Source organism: Protopterus annectens, chromosome 8.part0, assembly GCF_019279795.1.
Source record: "Protopterus annectens isolate FY-2018-M chromosome 8.part0, PAN1.0, whole genome shotgun sequence".
Classification (NCBI taxonomy): Eukaryota; Metazoa; Chordata; order Ceratodontiformes; family Protopteridae; genus Protopterus; species Protopterus annectens.
In genome coordinates this window covers 835,212,450-835,236,449 of record NC_056741.1, presented here as the reverse complement: position 1 = coordinate 835,236,449, position 24,000 = coordinate 835,212,450, and the positions used below count along the sequence as shown (strand labels likewise).

Sequence of the window (24,000 nt, the reverse complement as noted above, 5' to 3'; positions counted from 1 at the left end):
GCAGAAGTATCTGTTTTCGGAGGGTGACCTTGGAGGTAACATTAGGATAAATGGTTCCATTCAGTCACAAAGCATACAAGTAGAATCAAACCCAAATCAATAGAATGTGTAATACATTTGAATGATGCAAATCTAAGCATTAAACATAGTGCATTTCCAGCCTGCAGAAGGCTAAAGCCCCAATTACAAAGCAGGCAACCCAAGTTCAATTAGCAGCCTGGATGTCTGATGGTGCTGACAGGGAGGATAGGCATGCATGCTGGATGTTTCTTTGCTAGAGTTCTAGCAAAAGCCAGAACTCCAAGAGATTATGCCAAGCTGAGTGGGCAAGAGGACAGAATGACTGTAGCTGCCCAGATGGCCTAGGGGTGGGGCACAGGCTTTAGCTACTCCTCATTGCCAGCCTCACCTCACAGAGAGAATTATTACTATGTAGAGGGAGGGGTATTAGGGCTACAAAAAGTCATGGTCTCCTTCAGGATGATTGCGTTATTCCTGGTAGCTCAACCCTCACTCCTAGGGATGAAAGAAATAGAAAACTCAAAGCTGAGCCCTCAGCCTTGGAGGAAAGAAAGGGCCAGCAGAGCATGCCAGGAGTGAAGCTTGACAATCAGAAGGGATACCAGAATAAAAAAATAAGAATAAAATAATGCACTTTGCTTGCTTTATATGCAATTATGCCTTTCTGCTGGAAAATTAAATCGATTCATATAAATAATGATCCATATGTTATCCTTTCATTGACCTCAAATGAATAGTAATGAAAACATGTAAACAAGCAACTGTCAACTACATCAGACATCAAACATCGCACACTACCATCCTGAGCAAGCCTAAAAGTAAATAAATAAATAATGCATTTTACAGGAGGTTGTGTTTCCTGTGGGTGTTTCTCCCACCCGATTTCTCCATATAACAGCTCTGAGGTTATACAAATTGGAATCAAACATTGTTTTAAAAACAACTTTAATTTTCTCTATTCTGAGTTACCTGTTCTCTGAGTAAATACACAGAACACAAAGCATGTTTGACAAAACAGGAAAAAACTAGAAAACAACATCCTAGATGACAGCACTGTGCACAATACTTCCAGTCTCCATGAAATATGACATAATAAATCTAGTGAGTCTTTTACAATTAATTAGAAATATTTATGTAACAGTGTTCATTAATGATTTTATATTTATTTATTATTTATTTACATTTGTTGACCGGGAATGTCCGACTGGACGCAGGTCCATTTTCAGCAGAGGCCCGGGGAGAAAAGCTCCACAAATTAAAATATTACAGACATAGTTACAGATGAAGAATCCTAGCAATTAAAATATTACAAACATTGTTACAGATGAAGAACATAGTACATTCAGTAGATAACTACCATCTGTTCTATCCACGAAGTCATAGCAGATATTAACAATTGTTACAATAAGAAGTTCCTGCCACATAATAAGTAGATAGGCATTGAAGTATCAGAGCTTGCTATAATCAAAGGTAGTTTGTGGGGTGGAAGAGAGGTAGAGGGTAGATGGAGTGGGAGAAGTTAGAGGGGAGAGTTACAAGGGCATAGCCAGCATGTTTTAGTTGCGCTTTAAGTAAAGCTTTGAAGTGGGTGCATGATGGCACAGAGGTTATTGTGAGGGGGGAGGGTGTTCCATAATTTGGCTATAGCGCTGGAGAATAGTGCTTCTCCAGCAGTGTTATTGGCTCTAGTAACCTGTAATTGATTTTTGTTGCTGGATCATAGTAGTCTGGTGGTGAGATAGGGTTGGAGTAGATACTGGAGGGATGGGACCTTTAGAGGATGGTTAACCAGTTTGTGGGAGAGTGCAAGTTGATACCATTGAAGGAGGTGAGTGAGTTCTAGCCAGCCTAGTTCAGTCAGTGAGAGACAGTGGTGACTGTGGTAGGATGCCCCGGTGGTGAATTTGGCGATTTTGTTGTAGCAGGTCTCGAGTTTATTTAGATCGCATTGTCTTAGGTTGGTATATATTGGAGAGGCATAAAGTAGGGTGGAGATAAGGTGTGAATTTGCAACTGAAATCCTAGCTGCTTTGGTGAGGAGTTGCTTATTTCTGTATAAGGCTCCTAGTTTTTGGTGGATTTTGTTTATGGTCATAGATATGTGAATGTCAAATTTGAGATTGCTGTCTATTTCAACTCCTAGCAATTTGGTGTGATCTGTTGGGTGGATAGTGGTGTTGTCTTTTGCTGTGATGTTAAAGTGAGAGTTGTTTTGAGTATGTTTGGTGGGTTCAAAGATGAGGAGTTTAGTTTTGTTTGGGTTGAGTATTAACTGGGCACCGGATAGCCAAGTTTCAACAGAGGAAAAGGCATCCTGTGTGACCTTTTGCAGTTCGTGTAGGTACTGGGCTGAGCAGATGATGGTCGAGTCATCTGCATATTGTAGGAGTGTGCCATGTTTGGTGGCAGAGGCTAGATTATTGGTGAAAATAGAGAAGAGTAGGGGTCCAAGGATGGATCCTTGGGGAACACCAATAGAGACAGGTAGTTAGGGAGATATGTCATTTTGCCATACAACAGATTGCTGACGGTCAGACAGCTAACTTTGAAACCAGTTTTTGACTGATTGAGGAAAGGATAGGTTATTGAAAACAGAGAGGAGTTGTTTGTGTGGGACCATGTCAAATGCTTTAGATAGGTCTAGGAAAGTAGCAGAGGAGAGATGGCCATTGTTTTTATGGTGAAGGATAGTGTTAGTAAAAGAGAGTAAGGCAGTGGTGGTGCTATGGTTTGGTCGGAAACCATGTTGAGCATTAGAAAGGAGGTTGTTAGTAAGGAGGTAGTCTGAGATTTGAGAATGAATGCATCTCTCAAGTATTTTGGAGAGGGGAGATAAAATCGCTATGGGGTGGTAGGTGGTTAGTTCTGTGGAGGGCTGCCTTTGTGAAGGGAAATGATGTGTGAAATTTTCCATAGTGTAGGGATGTAGCATTCTGACAGAGATTGGTTAATCAAGGTGGATACTGGGTAGGCTAGGGCGTCAGCTGCAATTTGTAGGAATTCACTTGGGAGGTTGTCTACTGCTAATTTTGTGGATTTAAGTTTAGTTATGAGTTTTCTTATGTTGGAGGTAGGAATGGGAGAAAATGAGAAGCATGTGGAGAGATTACTGGGTGAAGGTGTGGGGTATAGGAGAGGAGGGTTGTGTTGTCTAGCTAGTGATAGTATGGTTTGTGTGAAGTGTGTGTTGAATGAGGTAGCAATATTTTCTGAGGAGTGAGGAATGTTAGGTGTAGGGGTATTGATTTTACCTGGGTGGAGGATGGAGTTTATAGAGGTCCAGAATTGTTTGGGGTTGTGTTGGGAGGAGTTGAGGGCAGACTGGTAGTATTTGATTTTGTCCTCCTTTATTAGCTTTTTGACTCTACTGCATAGTTCTAGGAATTTCTGTCTAGCTGAGTGGGTTTTGGTTTTGCACCAGTGTTGCCAGACTTTATCTCGGTTTTTCATTTCTGACCTAGTGGATTTCTGCAACCATGGGGAGGGTTGGGCTTTGGTTCTGGTAAGTCTTATGGGGGCATGGTTATTAAGGATGCTTAGGAAGGTAGTATTGAAAAATTGGACTGCGTCATCTAGGCTGAGGGTGCCAGTTACATTCTTTGAGGGATGAGATGAATGTGATTGGGTTAAAGTGTAGTTTTTTTATGTATTTAATGGTAGATTACAGGTTTAACTTGGTATAGGTGTTTTTTGTGTAGGAATGTTGGGGAATGATCACTGAGGCTATCTGATAGGCAGCCTGCTATATAGGACTGGGGAATCTTGCTGACTAGTATCCAAGCCAGGGTAGTGTGCTTGTTGGAATTTTTTTTATTCTGGTTGGTGACTGGACTAGTTGGGTGAAGCCATGAAGGTTTAGATGCTGGTTGGATGGTTGCCGCAACAGGAATGCCAATCAATACTGAAGTCAACTAAAATTATGGTCTCTTGAGGGAGATGGTGGGTAGTCCAGCTAAGGAGGTTTTCTAGTGGTGGGATATTTTGGCCAGGTGGGAAGTAGCATCTCATTATGTGAATGGTTTTATTTTGGTTTACTTTCAGGTGTGCATATATTATTTCTTCATTGGCAATTTGGGGAGCTGATGAATTTAGAATCTGGATGTTTAGATGCTGTTTAAATATTACAGCTATACCACCTCCTTTCTTGTTTAGTCGGTCTAGTCTTAGTATGTTGTAACCATTAGGGAGGATTTCCTCACTGGTAATGTGAGGTTTTAGCCAGGTTTCTGTCAGGATGATTATATCTGGGGAGTATAAGTCTATGGTGGCATGGAGTTCGCGGACTTTGTTGGCTATACTTCTGATATTTAGGCTTAGCAGAAGGAGGTCATTTGGTTTTCTACTGGCTGGGAATTGGAAGATGTGATTGTTAGTCTAATTATTAGAAGTGGGATTGGAGATGGAGGGGCCAGGGTTGGGGTGGATGTCTCCACTGAGGGCAAGTTTTGATATGCATGAGGTTATTAGTTTTATCAGTTTGTGAAAGAGTTTGCATTTTAGGGAAACTTTATGATTGGGTGCAGTCAGTAACAGATGTGGTGGGATGGTTATTTTGTTAACTTGTAGGGATGCATTTAGTTTTAGTATTTTAGTTGATAGAATATGTGGGGGATGCATAGGGATGATTCTTGAGTTGGTGGGAGAGGAGCAGAGTGAGGGTGAGTCATGAGTGATGGAGTGAATAGTTGTACAGTGGAAGTGGTCGAGTGGGGGTATAATGGAGTTTTGGTAAGATGTAAGATATGGAAGGAGAGGGTATGCAAAGAGTATAAGTATGGTATGTTTATTCATGTTAGCAGAAGATGAGGGTTAGTAGTGGGAAGATGGTGGATTTAGAGTTGGGAGTAGTGTTGTGGTTGGTGGTAAAAATGATGGGAGGGGTTTGTTCTAATAAAGGAAGGACCACTGAGGGTGGTTGGGAAATGGGGGTAGGGTGGGAGCAAAGCAGGTAGAGACCTGTTAGCTGCTCTTAGGAGGGGTTGTGGGCTGGAAAACAATTAGATAACAGAGAAAACAGGCCTTTATAACTTCTGTCCTATGCATTCCTAGTGGGGGAGGAGGTTAGGGACTAATTGCAGGAGGAGTCCTGTGGGAGTGATTGACAGGTCTCTCAACCAGATTCTGGAAGATGGGCAATTCAAACAAAAACAAAATCAATTGACTCAAACTGTAGGTAAGTGATATGGAGAGAGTGCCAAGAGAATAGATGAACTGCAGTTAAGAACATGGCAGTACAGTTCAAGGGGGAACTAAACTAGAACAGGTTAATTATTTCTGGTGTTACTAATTCTGGGGTAGTGTAGTTTAGTTTGGAAGTGGATAGCTACTGCCATACAAAAATAGTTTAATATTGACTGGTCACAGATGAAACTGGGGAAAAAAGCACAGTTGGATGTAAAAGCCATAGATAAAATTTTAAAATTTTGCCTTGCTACTCAGAGAGGTACAGAAACCAGCAGTGTGTCATCAACTAGAGTCTGAAATGGGGTCTTAAAGGATTGGAGTTAGGAAAACTGGGCTAGCTATACAGGCCTCTGCAAGTGTGCATGCTTTAAACAAAAAAACCTCAGTATATAAAAGAATTAACCATCAATACTTTATCCAACAGAAAGGAGTGGCAATGGGCACTCCTTGTGCGAACTCGTATGCAAACAGTCATGGCATATTGGCAATACACCTATATTATTCGTAGCCTACATTATGAGATGAATATATATTATTATATAAAAGGTTTGTTGGTGATGTTTATTTAATATGGAAAGGTGATGAGCAGACATTAAGAGAGTTCATTCAATATATTAATGGCACCACAAGTTTCCTGTCTTTTACAGGGAAATGGCCAATATAAGAATTTGAATTTTTGGATGTCATACTACTGAAACAAGGCAGCACTATACAAACACAATTATTCAGAAAAGAATATAGAAGAAATTCCTTGCTACATCGCACTAGTATGCACCCCCCCACATATTTATCACAATATAGTAAAGGGCCAATTACTTTAGGGTCTCTAGACTTACCACAGATGAGCCTAGGTTTTAGGGAACTATAGAGACCTTATCTAATGAATTCAAAGAGAGAGGATATATGTTAGAAGAAAGAATGGTTTTGCATCAGGAGGAGGTTGTAGATATGAGGGTAAGTGGAAAACCCTACATATACAGAGGTAGACAAATAGATCATCAAAATGAAATAAGAGTCTTGTCCAGGCCACAACAGCCAGTGATACCGTATACAAATAATAATAAAAAAAATCAGGGAGATCTCCCACAGAAACTGGAATATTCTCGCAATAGATGATGATATACAGCAGCTTGTGGGAGATAAACCTAGATTCACTTACAAGAATACAAAATCACTTAAACGACTATTATGTTATGAGAGAAATAATAAATTAGTGTTAACATCTGATAGAAAAGGGACCTATGCTTGTAGGACATGTAACCAGTGAAGTTACATGTCTAATAGCAATAGCTTTATCCTCCCTGACAGTGGAAGACCATATAATTTTTTGATTTATGCAGACTGCAAGTCACGTGCTTTAATATACCTAGCGGTCTGCACAAAATGTAGTCATTTTTATGTAGGAAAGAGAAATAGGACCCTTTGAGAAAGAGTTAGAGAACATGTCTATGGTATAAACGGGGAAGATGACAGCAATGCCCTAGCTAGACATGTTATAAATTAAGGTAGTACACATGGTTTTAAATTTACTGTGATTGAGTTTGTATACAAGAACATTAGGCTAGGCGATCATAGAAACTACACTGAACAAAGAGAGACAAGGTGGATTATGAGGCTACAAGCAGATAGGGTATCCATGAAACCATTCTTGATAGCAAGGGACAATATATATGTCATTGGTCTAGCATTCTTTAAGATGGCTCACAAATTTATTAATAAACAACGTGTTTTGTATTGGACACATTCTATATTTTTATATTATATTTTTATAGTATACATGCAATGATAGCCTAGTATGAACCTATGAATCTATAAATAAACCTATCTGCCCTAGGGCATTTATAAGCCTAGCCAGAGTGTGTTTGGCTTTCGCCACCCATTTTAAATTAATTGAGCTATGCCCTTTTTCGAGGTTAGTATACTGTGCCTCTGTCTAACAGTGGCACAGAAGTGATACCCGGGGTAAACCTACGATCTCCCATCCACTCATCAAGATTCCTCTTGAAGAGAGTCAATAAGGGACTCTGCCTAACCTGGACTGGGATTTTATTCCAGAGTGAAGGGAGCCTCTGGGTTATGAATCTGTCCCTCCAGCATGTCCTATTTATTTCAGTGCTGAGGTTCAAGTCTCTCGAGTCGTTAGCTTCGATGGGATTTGGATTTTCTGAGGTGCAGCATGTCCATTAATTCGGGTTGGACATGGCTTTATACATCAGACACAGATTGCCTCTGAGCAGGCGGTATGCCACTGAGTAGAGCTGGAGTTTTTTTAACCAGGCAGCATATGGCATCTGTTTGAGCCCTTTGATCCTCTTGGTGAGGTACTTTTGGGGTCTTTCCAGTTGCTGCAGGTGTCTGGTAAGGTACATCCAAAAAAGGGGCATCGTACTCAATTATGGACCTGATGAGGAATGAGTAGAGAGGCATGATGACCTCCCCTGATCTAGATGTGAATCCCTTCATGATTAGGTGGGCTATATAAAATGTTTTTCTAACCACTTTGGCCACGTGGTTGTCAAATGAGAGATTGCTATCAACTTGGGTCCCCAGATCCCTAATTACTTCTTCTGTACTTAATGGATTACCACCTATGTGGTAATTTGTGGGCACTTTGTTTTCGCCAAATGGGATGACTATACACTTTTTGGTGTTTAGCTTGAGGCCATGGCTCTGGCACCAGTTGTCTGTTTCTATGAGGCCCTTTTGGAGGATGCTTGTGTCAGCTGGAGAGTCGATTATGGTGCCCAGTTTGCAGTCATCTGCGAACTTGGTCAGCCACAGTCCTTCCGTGTTGGCCTGTACCTCCAAGAAATATATACTGAACAAGAGAGGTCCCAGGACTGAACCTTGTGGGACGCCACTTGTAACTGGTTTGGAGTCTGACATGGCTCCAGCAATTCTAACCATGTGGGTTCTGTCCTTGAGCCAGTTTGCAACCCATCTAGTGACATAGGGGTTTATATTTAAGCTGGTGAGCTTATCTATAATGCCCGAGTGGGGTATTGTATCCAAGGCTTTTGCGAGATCCAGGTAGGCTGTGTGGACCACCTTCCCCTCGTCAATGGCCTTGGTGACGGTTTCAAAAAAATCGACCAGGTTTAAGAGGCAGGATCTGCCCTTAAAGCCGAACTGAGTAGGATCCAGTGTCTGTAGGTCCCCAATATCTTTATTTATGAGGTCCCATGATGATCATTTCCACAGCTTTGCAGACCAAGCTAGTCAGGCTTATGGGGCGATAGTTTCCAGGATCCGTTGAGGAACCACCTTTGTGGAGAGGGACCAATGTTGCTGTACGCCACTCTTTGGGTACATATCCTGTAGTAAGGCTGAGATTAAACAGTAGTTTTATGTTTGGGTTTAGCTCTTCTTGGAGTTCATGTAGGACACAGCCCGGGACACCGTCTGGTCCCATTGATGCTGTATTTTTTTGCTTTGGAGAGGGCGGCTCTTACCTGAGCATCTGAGATGTCAGCAGGCGGGGGGGCAGCACTCTGGCTGGATAGATATTTGTCCTTTTGGTGGGGAAGTTTGCGCTGAACCTGTCAGCTAGGATGTTGGCAATGTCTGTGGGTTTGGTGTATTTTTTGTCATTTTGGACTAATTCTGAGCATATCTGGGAATTCCCACCCAGGTTCCTAACATAACTAAAGAAAGCCTTGTGATTATCCTTAGTGTCCTGTGCAAATTTTCTCTCAAAGCTGGCCTTAGACGATTTTATGAGTGCCCATAGTTTTTTGCTGATACTGATCAGAGATGCCTTCCCTTTTTGGGATTTTGCTCTATCATGTAGTAGCTTCCTCCTTCTATTGTATAGTTTGTTTATGGCTGGGGTCCACCAGACAGGACATCTGCCTTTGGAGGATTGGGTCTTGGTTTTATTTGGGATTGCATGATCCATGCATTCCTGAAGGTGTTCATAGAATGCATTTATAAAGGATTCTGCAGTCTGGGCCGTATTTTCCAGAGGCCTGGGGGCTTTGAAGGATTCCACCTCGGTTTTGAGGAGTGTGAAATTTGCTTTAGAGAAGTTTTTCACTGTGGTTTCTGGGCAGGGGTGGGGTCGGGATGTGAATATCCAGTGAGATTAGTTTATGGTCTGATCTTACCAGTGAGGGATACACTTCTGGTCTGGAGCATAGAGTCCCCATGTTGGTGATGATCAGGTCCAGTATGTTTTCCCCTCTTGTGGGAGTGGTAACAAGTTGTTCCATAGCATCTGAGTTTATAAATTCTAGGAACCTTTGGGCTAGGGTGTTGGAGCTAGAGTAATGCTCCCAGTCTATGTTTGGGTAGTTGAAGTCGCCCAATATAATGGTGTTTGGAGAGACCTTCATATTTTCCAGTGTTCTCAGGAAGGCCGAGTGGGGTTCCTGGGTTTGGGAGGGTGGTCTGTAGCAGGCTATAAACTGGAAGGCAGTTTTACCCACTGTTAGTTGCACATGGATAGTCTCTGATGCTTCGTGCTGTGCCACCAACCTGGAGGTGTGGGTATCTTTGACGAATATTGATACTCCCCCTCCTTTTGTGGTTCGGTCCAAGTTTTGGGGCCAAAAAGCATGGTATGAGGTATAACCTGGTAGTGCTGGGGTGCTCTCAGGAGCCTTGAACCAGGTTTCTTTTACTGCACAGATATCAATGTTCTCCATGCTAAGGAGAGTTTTAGTGCGTGCATCTTGAGGTTTAGACTTCTGGCGTTGAGTAGCATTACTGTTAGTTTCTTATCCCTTGTGATACCTATGGAGGTGCATTTGTCTTTTGAGCCTTGCCTAAAAAAGGCACTATGGGGGTATCAAGAGCCTTTGCCAATATCTGAAAGCCCAGGGGTGACAGGTGCAAACCATCCCTAGCGAAGCATTGTGGCTTGTCGAGCATGTCATCCCAGGCTGACAGGCATTGGATCCCCTTTGAATGACACCAATACTTAAGCCAATTGTTGAAATTGATCATCTTGTCTTCATATTTTGGCATCATTCTTGGTGAGGGTAAGATGCTACTCAAGGTCAGGGTCATACCGGCCTGGGCTACATGCTCAGAGAGCTCCTCTATGTCTCTTTTCATGTAGTCCAGGGAGGTACATCTCAGGTCATTCACACCAGCATGGACAATGACTGAGTCATATTTGTACTTGCCTTGGAGTGACCTGAGTGCTTGTGTTATGTGGTGGATCCTAGTGCCCGACAGGCAGCTCACTGTGACCTTCTCCTTGTTCAGCCTGGTGAGCAGGACGTCAGTGTGCCTGATGATAGAGTCACCTATTACAAGTGTATCAGGTGTGTTGTTTAGCCTTAAGGGCTGTGACTGTTTGGCACACTGGCTTTGTGAGCTATGTGTTGCACGTGTTTTGTTTTGGGGTAGCGGTTGCTTGAGTGTCTGCTTTGGAGGTCTCTGCTGCTTAGGCAGATTTTTATTTAGAGCCTCAGAGTATGTTTTTGTGTGTTTATGTGTTTGGTTTGCTGTCGTGGTAGGTCTATGTGAGACTGGAATTGTAGTGAGTGTGGTTTCCTTCTCCTCCTGACTGGTTACGCCAGTACTGAGTTGAGAGAGCTTAGCCTCCAGTTTGGCTATATGGTTGCATCTCTCACATGTGTTGGAATTTGTTGGGAGGAGGAGAGGGTTGTCTGTGTACATGAGGCAGTTGTAACATTGCCTCAAGATTCCCAGATTCACCAGCTGGACCAGAGAGGAGATTGACAACTGACCTTTGGACATGCTAGAATAGTATTGGGAATTCCTTTATAATTGAAAAAAGGGCCAATGGGGAACAAGGTACTCAAGTGGAGTTTGTGAGGGTGTAGTGCTTTTAATTTTTAGTGCTGACTTATATAATTGCTTTAGTGAGCAAGTGCCAGGTAACTTAAATGCAATGTGTTACAGGTAACTTAAATGCAAAAACAACAAACAGTAACTTTCTTTCAAGAGAAACAAGGAAATAAATACAGTAAGCAATGCAGATATCACTAGGGATCCACAGAAGCGCTGAAAAGCCACGTTTTAGGTGGAATTAGCGTTTCAGGGAAATAACAAGCAAACAAACAACAAGCATACAAACAAAGCTAGATTCAGCAGGCCTGGATCTAGTCTATGCTACAGCAAACAAGGTGTACCAATTATACATGAGCATATGTTTTTTTAAATAGTGGAATATACAGTTTGAGATATGTTTATATGTTTTTAGGCTGTATGAGGTTGATGCATCTATCATAGAGTAAGTATTTGTTTTTAATATAAAGAATCATATAGGTTTCAGCTAGCAACTTTTTAATTAATTAAGCACTGATGTCATTAAGTAAGGAACAATAATGATTGGTTGATGAAGCAATAGCAAAGGTATTTAAATGTAGAAATGGCGTAGCTTACTCAACAGTCTGATGAAGCATTCCAGAGAATGTGAAAGCACTTACTGGATGATTTTATTATTTTTTATTGTTTTTGTTCTTCAGTTCAGTGTGTCTAATAAAAGGTCAAGCTTCTTATTGTCGTGTTGTGCCTCAAGAATAGGTTATTTGGATTTTGAATCTACATTTTGCCCGAGGCACTTTACCCTTTGTGATTGATTCATTTTGCTATATAAAGGCATTAACATCAAGTCTTTATTGGCTGGAGTTTTCATTTAGTTTTTTTTTTGATTGGTTTTTCAGTGTGACATTCTAACTCTGTTTTTAATATGTTGAAAGTTATATTGCGTTTAATTTGGAGAAAAGCTGTGCTTGCAGAGAAGCCTTTGTAATATTTTCACTGGAATTGCACTTCAGCAATAGTACTTATTCAAGCTTGGAGGGGGGTGCACCTGCAGCCCAAGACATTTAAACAGATTGCATTTAATTTGAAGGAAAGCCGTGCTTGCAGAGAAGCCTTTGTAATATTTTCACTTGAATTGCACTTCAGGAATAGTACTTATTCAAGTTTGGAGGGTGGGGGTGCACCTGCAGCCCAAGACATTTAAACAGAGCGAGCACACTCCACAGAGAGAGGAGATGACTGCAGAAGAAGTATTAGTGTGTTTTTATATAGATATATATATATATATATATATATATATATATATATGAAGAGAGAGAGAGAGAGAGAGAGAGAGAGAGCAACAATGAGAACAATCACTTCCTTTAGACTGTATAGTACTTTGGTATTAGTTGCAACTTTGTAAGCAACCATCCTACACGTTTTTTTTTTTTTTTTTTTAATATTACAATCCTGTATTGGGAATCATTAAAAACTACTGAATTGTAGCTGGCACTATGGCATACAAGGATAAAGCCTTGATGATGACCCACCCATCCTAGGTTCAACTAGCTTTCTGGGAGCTGGAGTAGCTATTGAGGAGGGGTGTAACTCAGCAGCTGATGCCTACTCATTCATCTTGGTGGCAGGTGTGCAGTCTGATCCTTTGGAGAATTACCTCTAGCTTAGGCAAAAGAATAAATGTAACAGCACATAACACTGTGGTGCGAGTGTCATTATAGCAAGTGAGGGGGTAAGCCAAGGCATGAACTTATTACTTGACTATAACCATAATGTTGTCCTGCATCAAGGGTGGAACAGAAAAGGAGGGATTTAATTGTACAGCCTGTGTGGCACAACACAGCTGTCCTGGTATAGTTTTAATAGTGGAGCTGGCTAGACTATGTAAGAAGAGTTCTCTGCTATGGCATCCCAATTTATGATACATCTGAGTGGCTAATACAGTTTGCAGTATGCGGTTGCATTATGCAGACAGAGCTATGGCAGAACTGGATCTCATGGTGCAAGCTACATTATTGTCTTTTTTATATAAATCTGATCCATGAGCATTGTTAAAACACCAGTTGTGAATTTTAGAGTCGATCCTGATTTTCCTAAGTTATCTCAGTGAGAAGGCCAACACTCTGATTTTTGTTACAATTGATATTCAGCTACCTGTGTCCCATGCACTTCTACAGAGAGTGGTCATTTCAAACACAACCAACTGACATAGATCCAATTCTTCTAAAAAACAATAATACCATTTTTATTATGGTATTAGCAATATATTTCTATTTGTGTGTGTATATACATACAAGTATGTAAATCTGGGAGTATATATGCACACACACACACACACACACACACACACACACACACACACACACACACACACACACACACACACACACACACACACACACAATTATAGTTCCCTTTGTCGAGTTATTTAATGCTGACAAACTGAACTAATGTTTTTTTTGGTCTATATTAGAAGCCTGAAGATCCGTTTGAGCGAATCGGAAAAGAGCAACACATATTGTGTGAACTACGGAAACAGCGAACATCCAAAATCACAAAATTCGAAATGTCGATTTGTCATGGTTGGCCCATTTGCGGTACAGCTCTGTAAGGCAAGTGTGCGATAGTTACGGACCTTAGGGTTAGGGTGCGGGTTAAGGTAAGTGCATAGATAGATAGATAGACCGATAGATAATGTATGTAAGGTTTAGTGTAGGGTTAGAAGTAGGGTTTTGTTAAATGTATGTGTGTGGATTATTTGTTTTGTTTGGTTATATCTCCGTAGGGTAAGTGCGCGATAGTTACGGACCTTAGAGTTAGGGTGTGGGTTAAGGTAAGTGCATAGATAGATAGATAATGTATGTAAGGTTTAGTGCAGGGTTAGAAGTAGGGTTTGGTTAGTGTATGTATGTGGTTTATTTATGTTTGGGTAGGTAGTATGTAGTGGGCGGTGGGGTTGGCCGACTATGACGATTCGAGATTTTAAATTTCGCGGTTTAGGGGGTTCGGCCTATACGTGTCACTGTTGTCGTATTCGCTCAAAAGGGTTTTCGGGTTTTTAATATAGACCCTTTTTTTTTCCTTGAAAGTGTGCATTACCAAATAACAGAAATGTTAATGTTGGAAACATCAACATTTCCACATGATGTGTGAAGTTTGCTTGTGTGTAGGTAAGTGGAGCTGTTCACTAATGCCAAAACTTCTGGATGCACCAAAACTTTTGACATTAGGGATAGGAGTGTGTATGTGAGTGTTTACAGATTAGAGTTAATAAAGGGGTTATGTAAGGGGTAGAATTAGTGCTGTGCATGTGTGTTATGTCTGGAAAGAGTGCCCTAGTATCTTATGTTGTGATACTTTCAGGGAAAGGATTTTTCACAATTCACCATTTAGGATTAGGGTTGTTGTTAGGAGCAGCACCAAGGTTAAAGAAAGAGTTAGTACACATGAGTAATATGAGATGGGGCAATAGAAGGCATTTATGAATAAATGAATAAATAAATAAAAACTGCCTTAACATATGCAAACAGAGAGTAACATTACCACAGCAATAGGCTCACCATCTTCCTGCTCTCCACAGCCTGAAGGTAACTGCTGAAGCTGATCCAGGGGCCAAATATCACAGTTCCCACAAAATAGATGTAGCCCATGAATGCCACTGGTGATGGAACAGTAAGAAGAACACCACGGTCAAGATCAAACCCCAAGGAGATGGCTTTCATCGCCACAATCATCTGTGCCCCTGATGGAAAGAAGTGATTCAATTTATTACTTTAGACTACTCAACACTGTTAACAATTGACGTAACATTTAACTGACAGTGATGACAGCCCTGTTCAAGGTTATGTGTTGGGTGCACGTTTTCTAAATTTTCTAATAATATGAACATACATACTATTGTGCTGCAGGTTATAGCCTGTCAGACATTTATTGGACACTAAAAAATGAAACTCTTGGTTCTACTGCCAAACTATGGAACCTAATTCATAACTTTAGGACATAATGTCATTACCTGGAAGTGTAATCGACACCTGTTAATCATCAGACTACATTCAATTTAATGTTAAACAGTGGGACAGCAAGCAAAGATGTCTAATCTTTCCATTTTATTTAACTGAAAATGCCTATCATTAAGTTGAGAATTTCAGTATATTTAATTAATTTCTAAATGCTTTCTGCCACATAAAGCAAGATTAAATTCATACACGTAGAGTATCCACATTTGGAAAAGCAACCCATTTTAACAGCAAGGACTGTCAGTCATACATGGAGAGGCTGCTGAACACACAAATTCTGGGCTCCATACATGGTGCTTCACACACACACACACACGCACACGCGCACACACACACACACACACACACACACACACACACACACACACACACACACACACACACACACACACACCTTTTACTGTATTTATTCAGCAGAAATATTTTTCAGATGTCAGACTAGCTTCTGTTATTAATTATTCTGTCTAGCACTGTTTTATCTGTCAACAATATGCATGTATGTAGTTTACATATTTTAACTACCAAAATTCTCTGTTGCTATTTTCATTGAAAGTTATCTGTATTGCTATTTTTATTGCGTTATATATCTTTGGAGCTTTTCTCCCCGGGCCTCCACTGAAAAAGAACAATAGCTCAGCCGGACACTCCTGGTCAACAAATGTAAAATAAAATAAATTAATTAATAAATTCTATCAATCATTCACATGCAGAAACCTAAGGAAAAACATGATTCACTGGGAAATAAGAATAAGCACCTGGCATGGGTTTGAAAACATCAACTACTGCAGTCATACACTTAGCAGCCTTCTGGGTTTCCCTACAATCACAATCACTCCTTTCTTTAAATAAAGATAAATGACAAAGCAGAAGTTACTTAATAAGAAAGGAGATCATGTCAATAGCAGACTGAGACATGTACTCTGGGTGCTTCAGTTCCATCAGTTTAAAAATTCACCAAGTCAACAGGTCAGCCTTTCCACTAAACTTACTACACCCCAACCAAACAATAACATACTTAATCAGAATGTACATTAAAACTTCATAAAATTGTAGCCAGTGAATTCTTCCATTTTGTGCCATTTTTTTCTCTAAAAACTCTGGCATCATACTCTAGCTATTCTACGTTTGCTCCAAGAATGACTTTTAAAAAGTACCTCATTTCAAGTCTTTAGATGGCTGTAACCACCAAGAAGCCATTTCATACTCTGGTTGGAGCTGTAAAATGAACTTCATTTTAAAGACATATGCTTAGTCCAGGACCATAATGAACAATGCATCTCTCATAATCAAAATATAAAGCATTAGAAATGAAGTATGTACAAGAAACCGCATAATTAGCTTAACAAACTAAAGTACAAAACCATACATACAAACGACGGTCACACAACCTTTTTTTCAGACCTCTTGTGCCCCCCAGTGCGGTGCCCATGCAGTTATAACCCTGACTTCTATGTACATTACTGCTGTGGTTAAACAAACAACTCGAAGAAATAAAGTCTCACTCTGTAGAAGTAATGACTTTAAAAGCTGCTAGACACTTCATCCTACCACACTTACACACAGAAGGTATGGCAAAACAAAGTGTCTTAACAGCTGTTAAAAGCCATATTATATTCTTCCAGTCTTTTCTGCCACCTGGCAATGTCTGTAGCCCCTAATGAGACTCCTAATCATAACTGTGCCTGGGTGCCATTAACAAGGTCTTGTTAAGCACCTCTAAGTGATGTTAAAATCAGGTGACACACTCCAGATTTTGGAGCATAATCACAATACTCCATGCACAATTAAACTGTTACTCATCAGAAGTACTAAATGTTCCTGGTAAACAAACACTTCAGACAACTATACCAACAAAAAGGTTAATGTGCATTGTAATCAACAAACCAAACTAAGTCACTGTAAACAGCAAAACCAAAACAAGTGGATTGTAACCAACAAAACCTAATTACAGACAACTATACTATGCACCAAAGATGCTGTTTGCCTCTTTGGAAAGTAATCTTCTACAGACTGCCAAAACTGTCTAAGAAGTGATGCTAAAATAGCAACCAGAGCAGGTAAATACACATACCATTAAATATAAAAATATCTTTCCTTAAAAAAAATCCAAATCAGACTGGTCAGAAATTAAACAAATTCTGCAATTCTAATTCATACACTGTAGGACTACTAATGACATAATACAAAACGTTCTCATTCCAGTATTCTTACATGTTAAGCAACTTCTTCATTTCACTTATTCTCCCCTCCTATCTAGCCAATTTCCCAGATCAATACACTAATGAACAAAAATCCAGTTTAAATAATTTGTAACTCTGTTCACAAACTCCATACAGAGCTACAGAATACTGCCCCTCAAAGAAATGATTGTCCAACCTAAATTCTTCAAGAAGGTCTCTTCATACATTGCCAACCCCCTAGCTCAAAATTTTAACTTGACCCCCTTCTGTGGAATAACCTCCACATAACAGAACACTCCAGTACAATCCTGCTGTCTAAAACCTCTAGTTCCCATCTCCACTAAGTACCTTTGGCTCCACTCATCTCTCCCATACTGCACAAAGCAAAATGCTTGAGAAATTAGTATGTAAGCAAATTTTCACACTCATTAATGACAATCATACCTATTAAATCTCGGTAAGCCTTTTGCCCTACATTTAACATTACCACTGCCTTACTACATGCTATTCAGCCCAATTACTTTTCTTTAAAATAGCTAAGACCTGCTTAAATGGATATAATTTATTAACCGTAGGAGGACCTGTGATTAAATCAACCACTCCCACTTAACTGCAAAGACATAAAAAAGGTTTGCTAAAGAAGCTCTTTGGTCATTCCACAACTATATGAGAAAAACAGAATCGCATCTCTCTATTTTAGAGAACCTATCCCCTGAATAGGCAGTTTTTCCTCGGGTACTCAGCAAGGTTTAGTTCAAGGCCCTGTATTTTTGCTCAAATTCCTACCTTCTCTGAAACTAACACTTTATGCTAATGACCTTGTTGTTGCAAAACTAGATATACATCCAAAAGAACTTCAGACAGCCTTGCAAAATGACTTCTATAAATTATTTGGTTACTCCTCAAAAACTGGCCACCACTCCCTACCACCAATGACAGTAAGGGATAACCAAAATAAATTGTATACCAGGGGTTGCCAAGATGACTAGCAGTTAATGGCACTGTTTCTACGCTCTGCTTCATTTTAACATCTCTGACAGGATTTTTACTAAAAAAAAATCAAAAAGAATGTTTCAAAACCTGATGGATTTATATTTGAACATCTGCTGAAAGCTTTACTACAAAAAATAACAAGTTTGAAACTCAATTGCTTTTTCCTTTCAAGAAAACAAGAACGAATTGTCTCAGAATGAGCCACTCTAAGCCCAGTGTACAGGACAGTACTATGAAAAAAGACATACAGACTCTAAGTAACATCAGTGAGTTATCCGTAAAGACAGATAAATTAGAAAGCAAAATAGGCAACTTTAAAGAGGAATGTAAAAAAACAACTTGAGGTGCTGAGTGAATCTTAAACAACAATCACAAATCTGGAGCATAGAAGAGGAAATGTCCGATTTGGATGAAAGATTGCTTAAAAATGAGAACACTGAATTTCTTCTGAAACAAAACAACTTATTCTGGGAAAAATCGAAGAATTGTGAACAGAAAGAAACAACATCAGGATTTACTGGATTTGTGAAAAAGAAAAGGTAGACAGTATGATTCAATTCCTTAATACCTGGTTGCCTAAAACTTTGAACCCGTCTGAAGCTTTTTGGCATCAAAAGGGCACATTGATCACTTTCTAACTCATCTTAAAAAAAAAAATCCACCTTCACCAAGGTCAGTGATCGTAACATTTTTCTCAAGTCAAGATAAGGATTTAGTCTTAAAAGCTGCATGAATTAATTGTCCAGTTAAAATTAATGAAAATACTATAAGATCTGACAATGGCTATTCGACATTAGCGATGTCAAAGAGAAAAGCATATGTGCTACTTGTTAAAAGCTTAAAGAAAAACAATATTAAAGCACAAAGTGTGTTTCCAGCAAAAATAAGGATTCACCTTCCAGAAGGAAAGGAGATATTTAACACCTTGTAAAATGCAATAGGCTTTGTACAGAAAAATAAAATCCTAGAAAAAACAGAAGAAATGGATTGGAATCGGTCAACCACTTTAAAGAGAAATGCTACAAAAGATGGTTGGTTAATAAAAGACAAAAACAGTAAAAAACTTAAGGACAAATGAAAACCAATGTATTTCATGGTTATGAATTCTTATTAATCTGAAGAAGTGATTGAATACTTATGAACAGGTGCTGAATATTATATTTTTGCAAGGTAAATCATTTATTTATTTATTTCCTTATTCAAATGGTTACTAGTTTCCTTTTTAAAATGTTAGATTTTGATTCTTTTAGCTATATGTGAAATTAGAACCACTTACTTTCATTTAGAGTTAAAGCATAAACTATTAATTTTATTAAACTTAATCATTATTACAATAATATTTATGTTAGGTGGCACATTTTCTGATATCTTGGCATAGTTGAGTAATGTACTTTTAAATACATTACAAGATGCAGCAAATGACGCTTAAGAGGCACATTATATTCTGGGTTCTTAAAATGGTCCAGTAGTGTGTTATTGATGGTATACTTGACTTGCAATAGCACCCAGACATGTTATGTTATATGCAAAGTATAAAAAATATATTTTTTTACAAATATAAAAGTTATAAAAGTTACTACTGGAATGATATCAAACAATTAGAATAATATTCACACTTGAATCGCACATAACTGTCACTCTTTTAATGCTAGGTGTCCTTTAAAAAATGAGAGTCTGCTTTATATTAAACATCTTATACAAGCAGTGCTTACTGAATCATTAAATGGAATGAAATGCTGGAAATGTGATTCTGAAATAATAGCTGATTGGGGTGCATATGGTATATAAATGTGAAGTCATCTCACCTTTTCTTGAAAGCAATTAATTTCATTCAAGCTCTGTGGTCAGACTAACGTAATATTTCTAAATCTTTAGTTTTACTTAATGCTCGGATTCCTGAGATAATTCCAAAAACCCAAATGCCTTTTCTTTGGTCTATTCTTGCTATAGCCATAAAAGTAATTACTAAAAATTGAAAAAGTAAATGCCCACTACTTGTTGATTTTATTAGTATGGCAAAATTGTTTGCAGTAGTGAATTGCATACTGTAAAGATGAGAACTTCTAATATTACACATTCATATCAATCTTGGCTTAAACTTAAAGACTTGCTGAAAAAAATATTAATTGCTGTTATGTATAACTTCAGCTGTGGATCTATATAAATAGTTATTTGTTTGCTTTATAATTGATTTGTTTATCTATTGTTTTAAAACCAAATTAAAAATAAATAAATAAATAAATAAAATACCTAGTGTTACATAGCAAAAATATATCTTTGAGCCATCCTTGACCCTGTCTTGATATTCTCAGTGCATATGGAAGATACAATCAACAAAACACTTTTACAACTGAAACTTTGCTATAAATTTTACACCTACTTTCATTAGCTGTTAGGTAAACCTTTAGCTAGCAATGTCTTCATTTCCAGAATTGAATATATCCTACTGTTTATAGTACTTCACTAAAGCACCAACAGAGAAACATTACAGGTACTGAAAAAGAAAATCTGTTTTGTGTTTTGTAGTTCTAGCCTACGAGTATACTCATCACTGTGATCTGTAGAAAACTTTCATTGCCTACCAGTTACTATACCAGCTACCATCCTATTCGATACTCAGTTGTTAAAAAAGTATCATGCTGGGTCAATGCCCACCCATTAAAATCAACCTTACAGATAAGAGAACCATCATACTCATTGAGACAAAATCAAAATGATGTCATTAATTTGATGACATCATGTGTTGCACTACCATAAGGGAAAGGGCCTTCACTAAACCCAGGCTAGCAACATGGAATTAACTACCCATATAAATACACTGTCAAACCTTGAATGGCTTCAAGGCTAAACTGCTATAAAAAACTTCCTACAAGTGCTTTCTTGGCACTGAATACGTTGTTGTGGGCTTGTAGACATACTTTAACTGAAATATTTACAAGTACTACATATAGGTATTGTGAAGATTGGGTAGAGATGGGTGAAGGCTGCCAGCCCAGCCAAATAGAATTTGATACATAATTCTGGCATTTGTAACTATAAATGCAAAATACAGGCTTGTTTCTTAAATGAAAGAAAACACTGTAAAATGTTGAACTTCAAGAGTGTAGCAACATTGCCATCTGCTGTAAGGAAAACTAAGTCAAGCATTTCAAATCTTTCTTTTGAAGTTAAAATTATTTCAAATCTGTCCTTTGATCTAGATACTGGTGCCAAATAGGCTAGCTGAACACATTCTTAATATTGCTTTAACTCAAGGAATAATTACTAGAGTATACATGTGAAACGTCTTTTATTGTTGTAGCTTGCTGAGCAGGTGTTGTTCTATAATGTAGCCTGTTGGCCGGGAACTCCAGGCTAAGTGTCAAAATGACGTAATGTGTATACTGGGAAAACCTAAGTGTCAAAATGATGTAATCTGGAAGAGCGCAGCAGAAATGTTTGTTAGTGATTTTAAAAACTATTGCTCAGAGAGACTGTAAGCATTTTGATCTCGGACATTCAACTCATCAGCTCTGCCTTATGCTCTCTTTATGTAAGCAGTATGTTAGAACTGTGTTTTCTCCTAGAAGTAGACAGGAATTATAAAGATTAGTCTAAGTGTTTTTCTGATATGTCAGAACTGTACTACTGAATTATTTTAACTTTGTGTGATCTCTGAACTCTTGAATGGCACTGTGGTGTAGCAGTATTGTCTTGTGTTTTTAGTATTTATTATTAAATGTTTTTAAACCCTTTTCAACTGTGGCTGGTTTATGTAGAGATAAGTTAAGCTCTACAGTACATTGCATATTTATAGAGTTTATTGTACAAAGCCACTCTAATAAGCCTTAAGACTGTTTAGTCACACTTAGCAATTGGATAATAATATTGTACAGTAATAATTGGACACTCTTGTAAGGGCCTTTGGGTAACTGATAATTATTAGCTGGCAGTGGCAGGAATTACTACCGTATAGTCTGGGTATAGGGGCACAGATGGAGAATCTGTGTCAGCCTTTCCCAGGAGTGTTTGTAAAGTTGTATAAATACTTATCTCAAAGTGTGTGTGCGTGTGTGTCAGCTACTTGGGCAGGGAAATGAAGCACTGGTTGGACAGAGAGGGTACTGGAGGTTAGCTTGCCAGCTAGGCTGAGATCTGGACCCTATAGCTGTGCCAGTGGGGAGTCTTATTGGGGACCTGGAGAGCAAGGGAGCAACCAGCCTCAGACTGACTGTGATCTCTGTGTGCTCTTAAGGGAAATTGCACTTTACTGTGTGTATTTGTATCCTTTTTTCCTATATGAGACACCCTTCTCTGGTGTTAGTGGTGAGGATTAAGGCTCCTTGATTGCTGGGCCAGGGCACAGACATCACAGGTATCAATCTAATAAGCAAACTCCACCCTGTAAATAATTTAAATAGTGTACCTATTTCCACACTGCTTGAAATAATTGAGATGATTGTTGTTTCTTGACAACTCTTTTCTATGTGTACTTACTTTTGATATGCATTTCTACTACCATATAATGCACTTTCACCTTTGTAGCAGTTTTTTTTATTGTGGTATGAATTTTGCTCCTCAGTACCTGGGTTATGGTTGAAAAGGGTCACTTGACTAGACTACTTACCTGGTCATAAAACTTTGCTTTCAAAACAAACACCATTTTATTGGGCATTTCACAAATATTAACCCTGTTCTACCCTTTACATCATTGATCCTGGTGTAATAACATCACACCTGTTCACAGCTACATATTTCTAGGCATTAACCTTAACCAGTCTCTCACCTTACATACCCACATTGAGTCTACATTTAAAACACAAAGCCCTAGCACAACTCAAACATGCACACAAAATCACCAGGCTTCTTCCTACTGATATAAATTCCATTACAGCAAACCATATGATATTAACCAAATTCAAGGGCACACTTCTCATTGTAATACTAGTCAGCTCTCAGAATACAATCACCTTAGAAAAACCTTGCACAAAATCTGTAGATTGGTTACTCTTGCAGATCCTCTGGCATCACTCGCATTTCTGAGCAACAAAGACACTGTCACTCATTGAAAAAGCCACTCTTCTCTTTAGCTTCCTTAGACAAAAGTTGTTATTCAGAAGTTTGTAAAACACTTGCTATGAAACTCCTTCACATTTCAGCAAACTACCCAATTAGATTATGGTTATCCAGTAGCCACACCTTCTGCAGACCTCACTTTTGATAATCTACCTCTGAAAAATCATTCTCTAACCTGTCCTAGCTGTCTGGAATTCCAGGTCTTATGACATCACAGCCATAACTACCTCTCTTTTTTTCATACAGTCTCCTTAAAATTATTATTTTTATTAGTTTACATCCTGCAAATGCTTTGGAAATACTCACCCTCCTTAACCCTATATAACAACACTGATTAAAGCCTTACAACCCTGCCAAACCCTCTGCAGTAAACTCCTTCAAAAGTCTTACCAGCTCTCACTGTTTCATCATTCCCCTCCTTCATTCTCTCCTACCTAATGAGGACACGTATTGGCACTACTACAGGAAAAGGCCTTTACAAACCCAGGCTAGCAACATGGAATACACTACCCAGAGAAATACATTTTCAAATAACACTGGATACCTTCCAAGCTAAACTGCTAGAAAATATATATCTATATTGAATACACTCTTCCCATTTCCTTAGAACTCTAGTGTTACATCTTCTTATTATCAAAGTATTCATCTCACATCTGCAAATTTATAACATCTAGATTATTCACAACCTTAATGTAAGCACTTTTTGTTGTTAATTTTATATATATATATATATATATATATATATATATATATATATATATATATCTATATATCTATATATATATCTATATATATATATATCTATATATATA

General features: G+C 38.7%; 1 protein-coding gene across 1 annotated transcript in view; it reads right to left on the bottom strand.

The window, feature by feature from the left end:
- Positions 1–24,000, bottom strand: part of PORCN (porcupine O-acyltransferase) — a 279,229-nt gene that overhangs the window by 164,147 nt on the left and 91,082 nt on the right. The window contains exon 5 of the mRNA XM_044079316.1: positions 14,505–14,686. Within this exon, the coding sequence (XP_043935251.1) occupies positions 14,505–14,686 (182 nt within the window). The remainder of the gene's footprint in view (positions 1–14,504; positions 14,687–24,000) is intronic.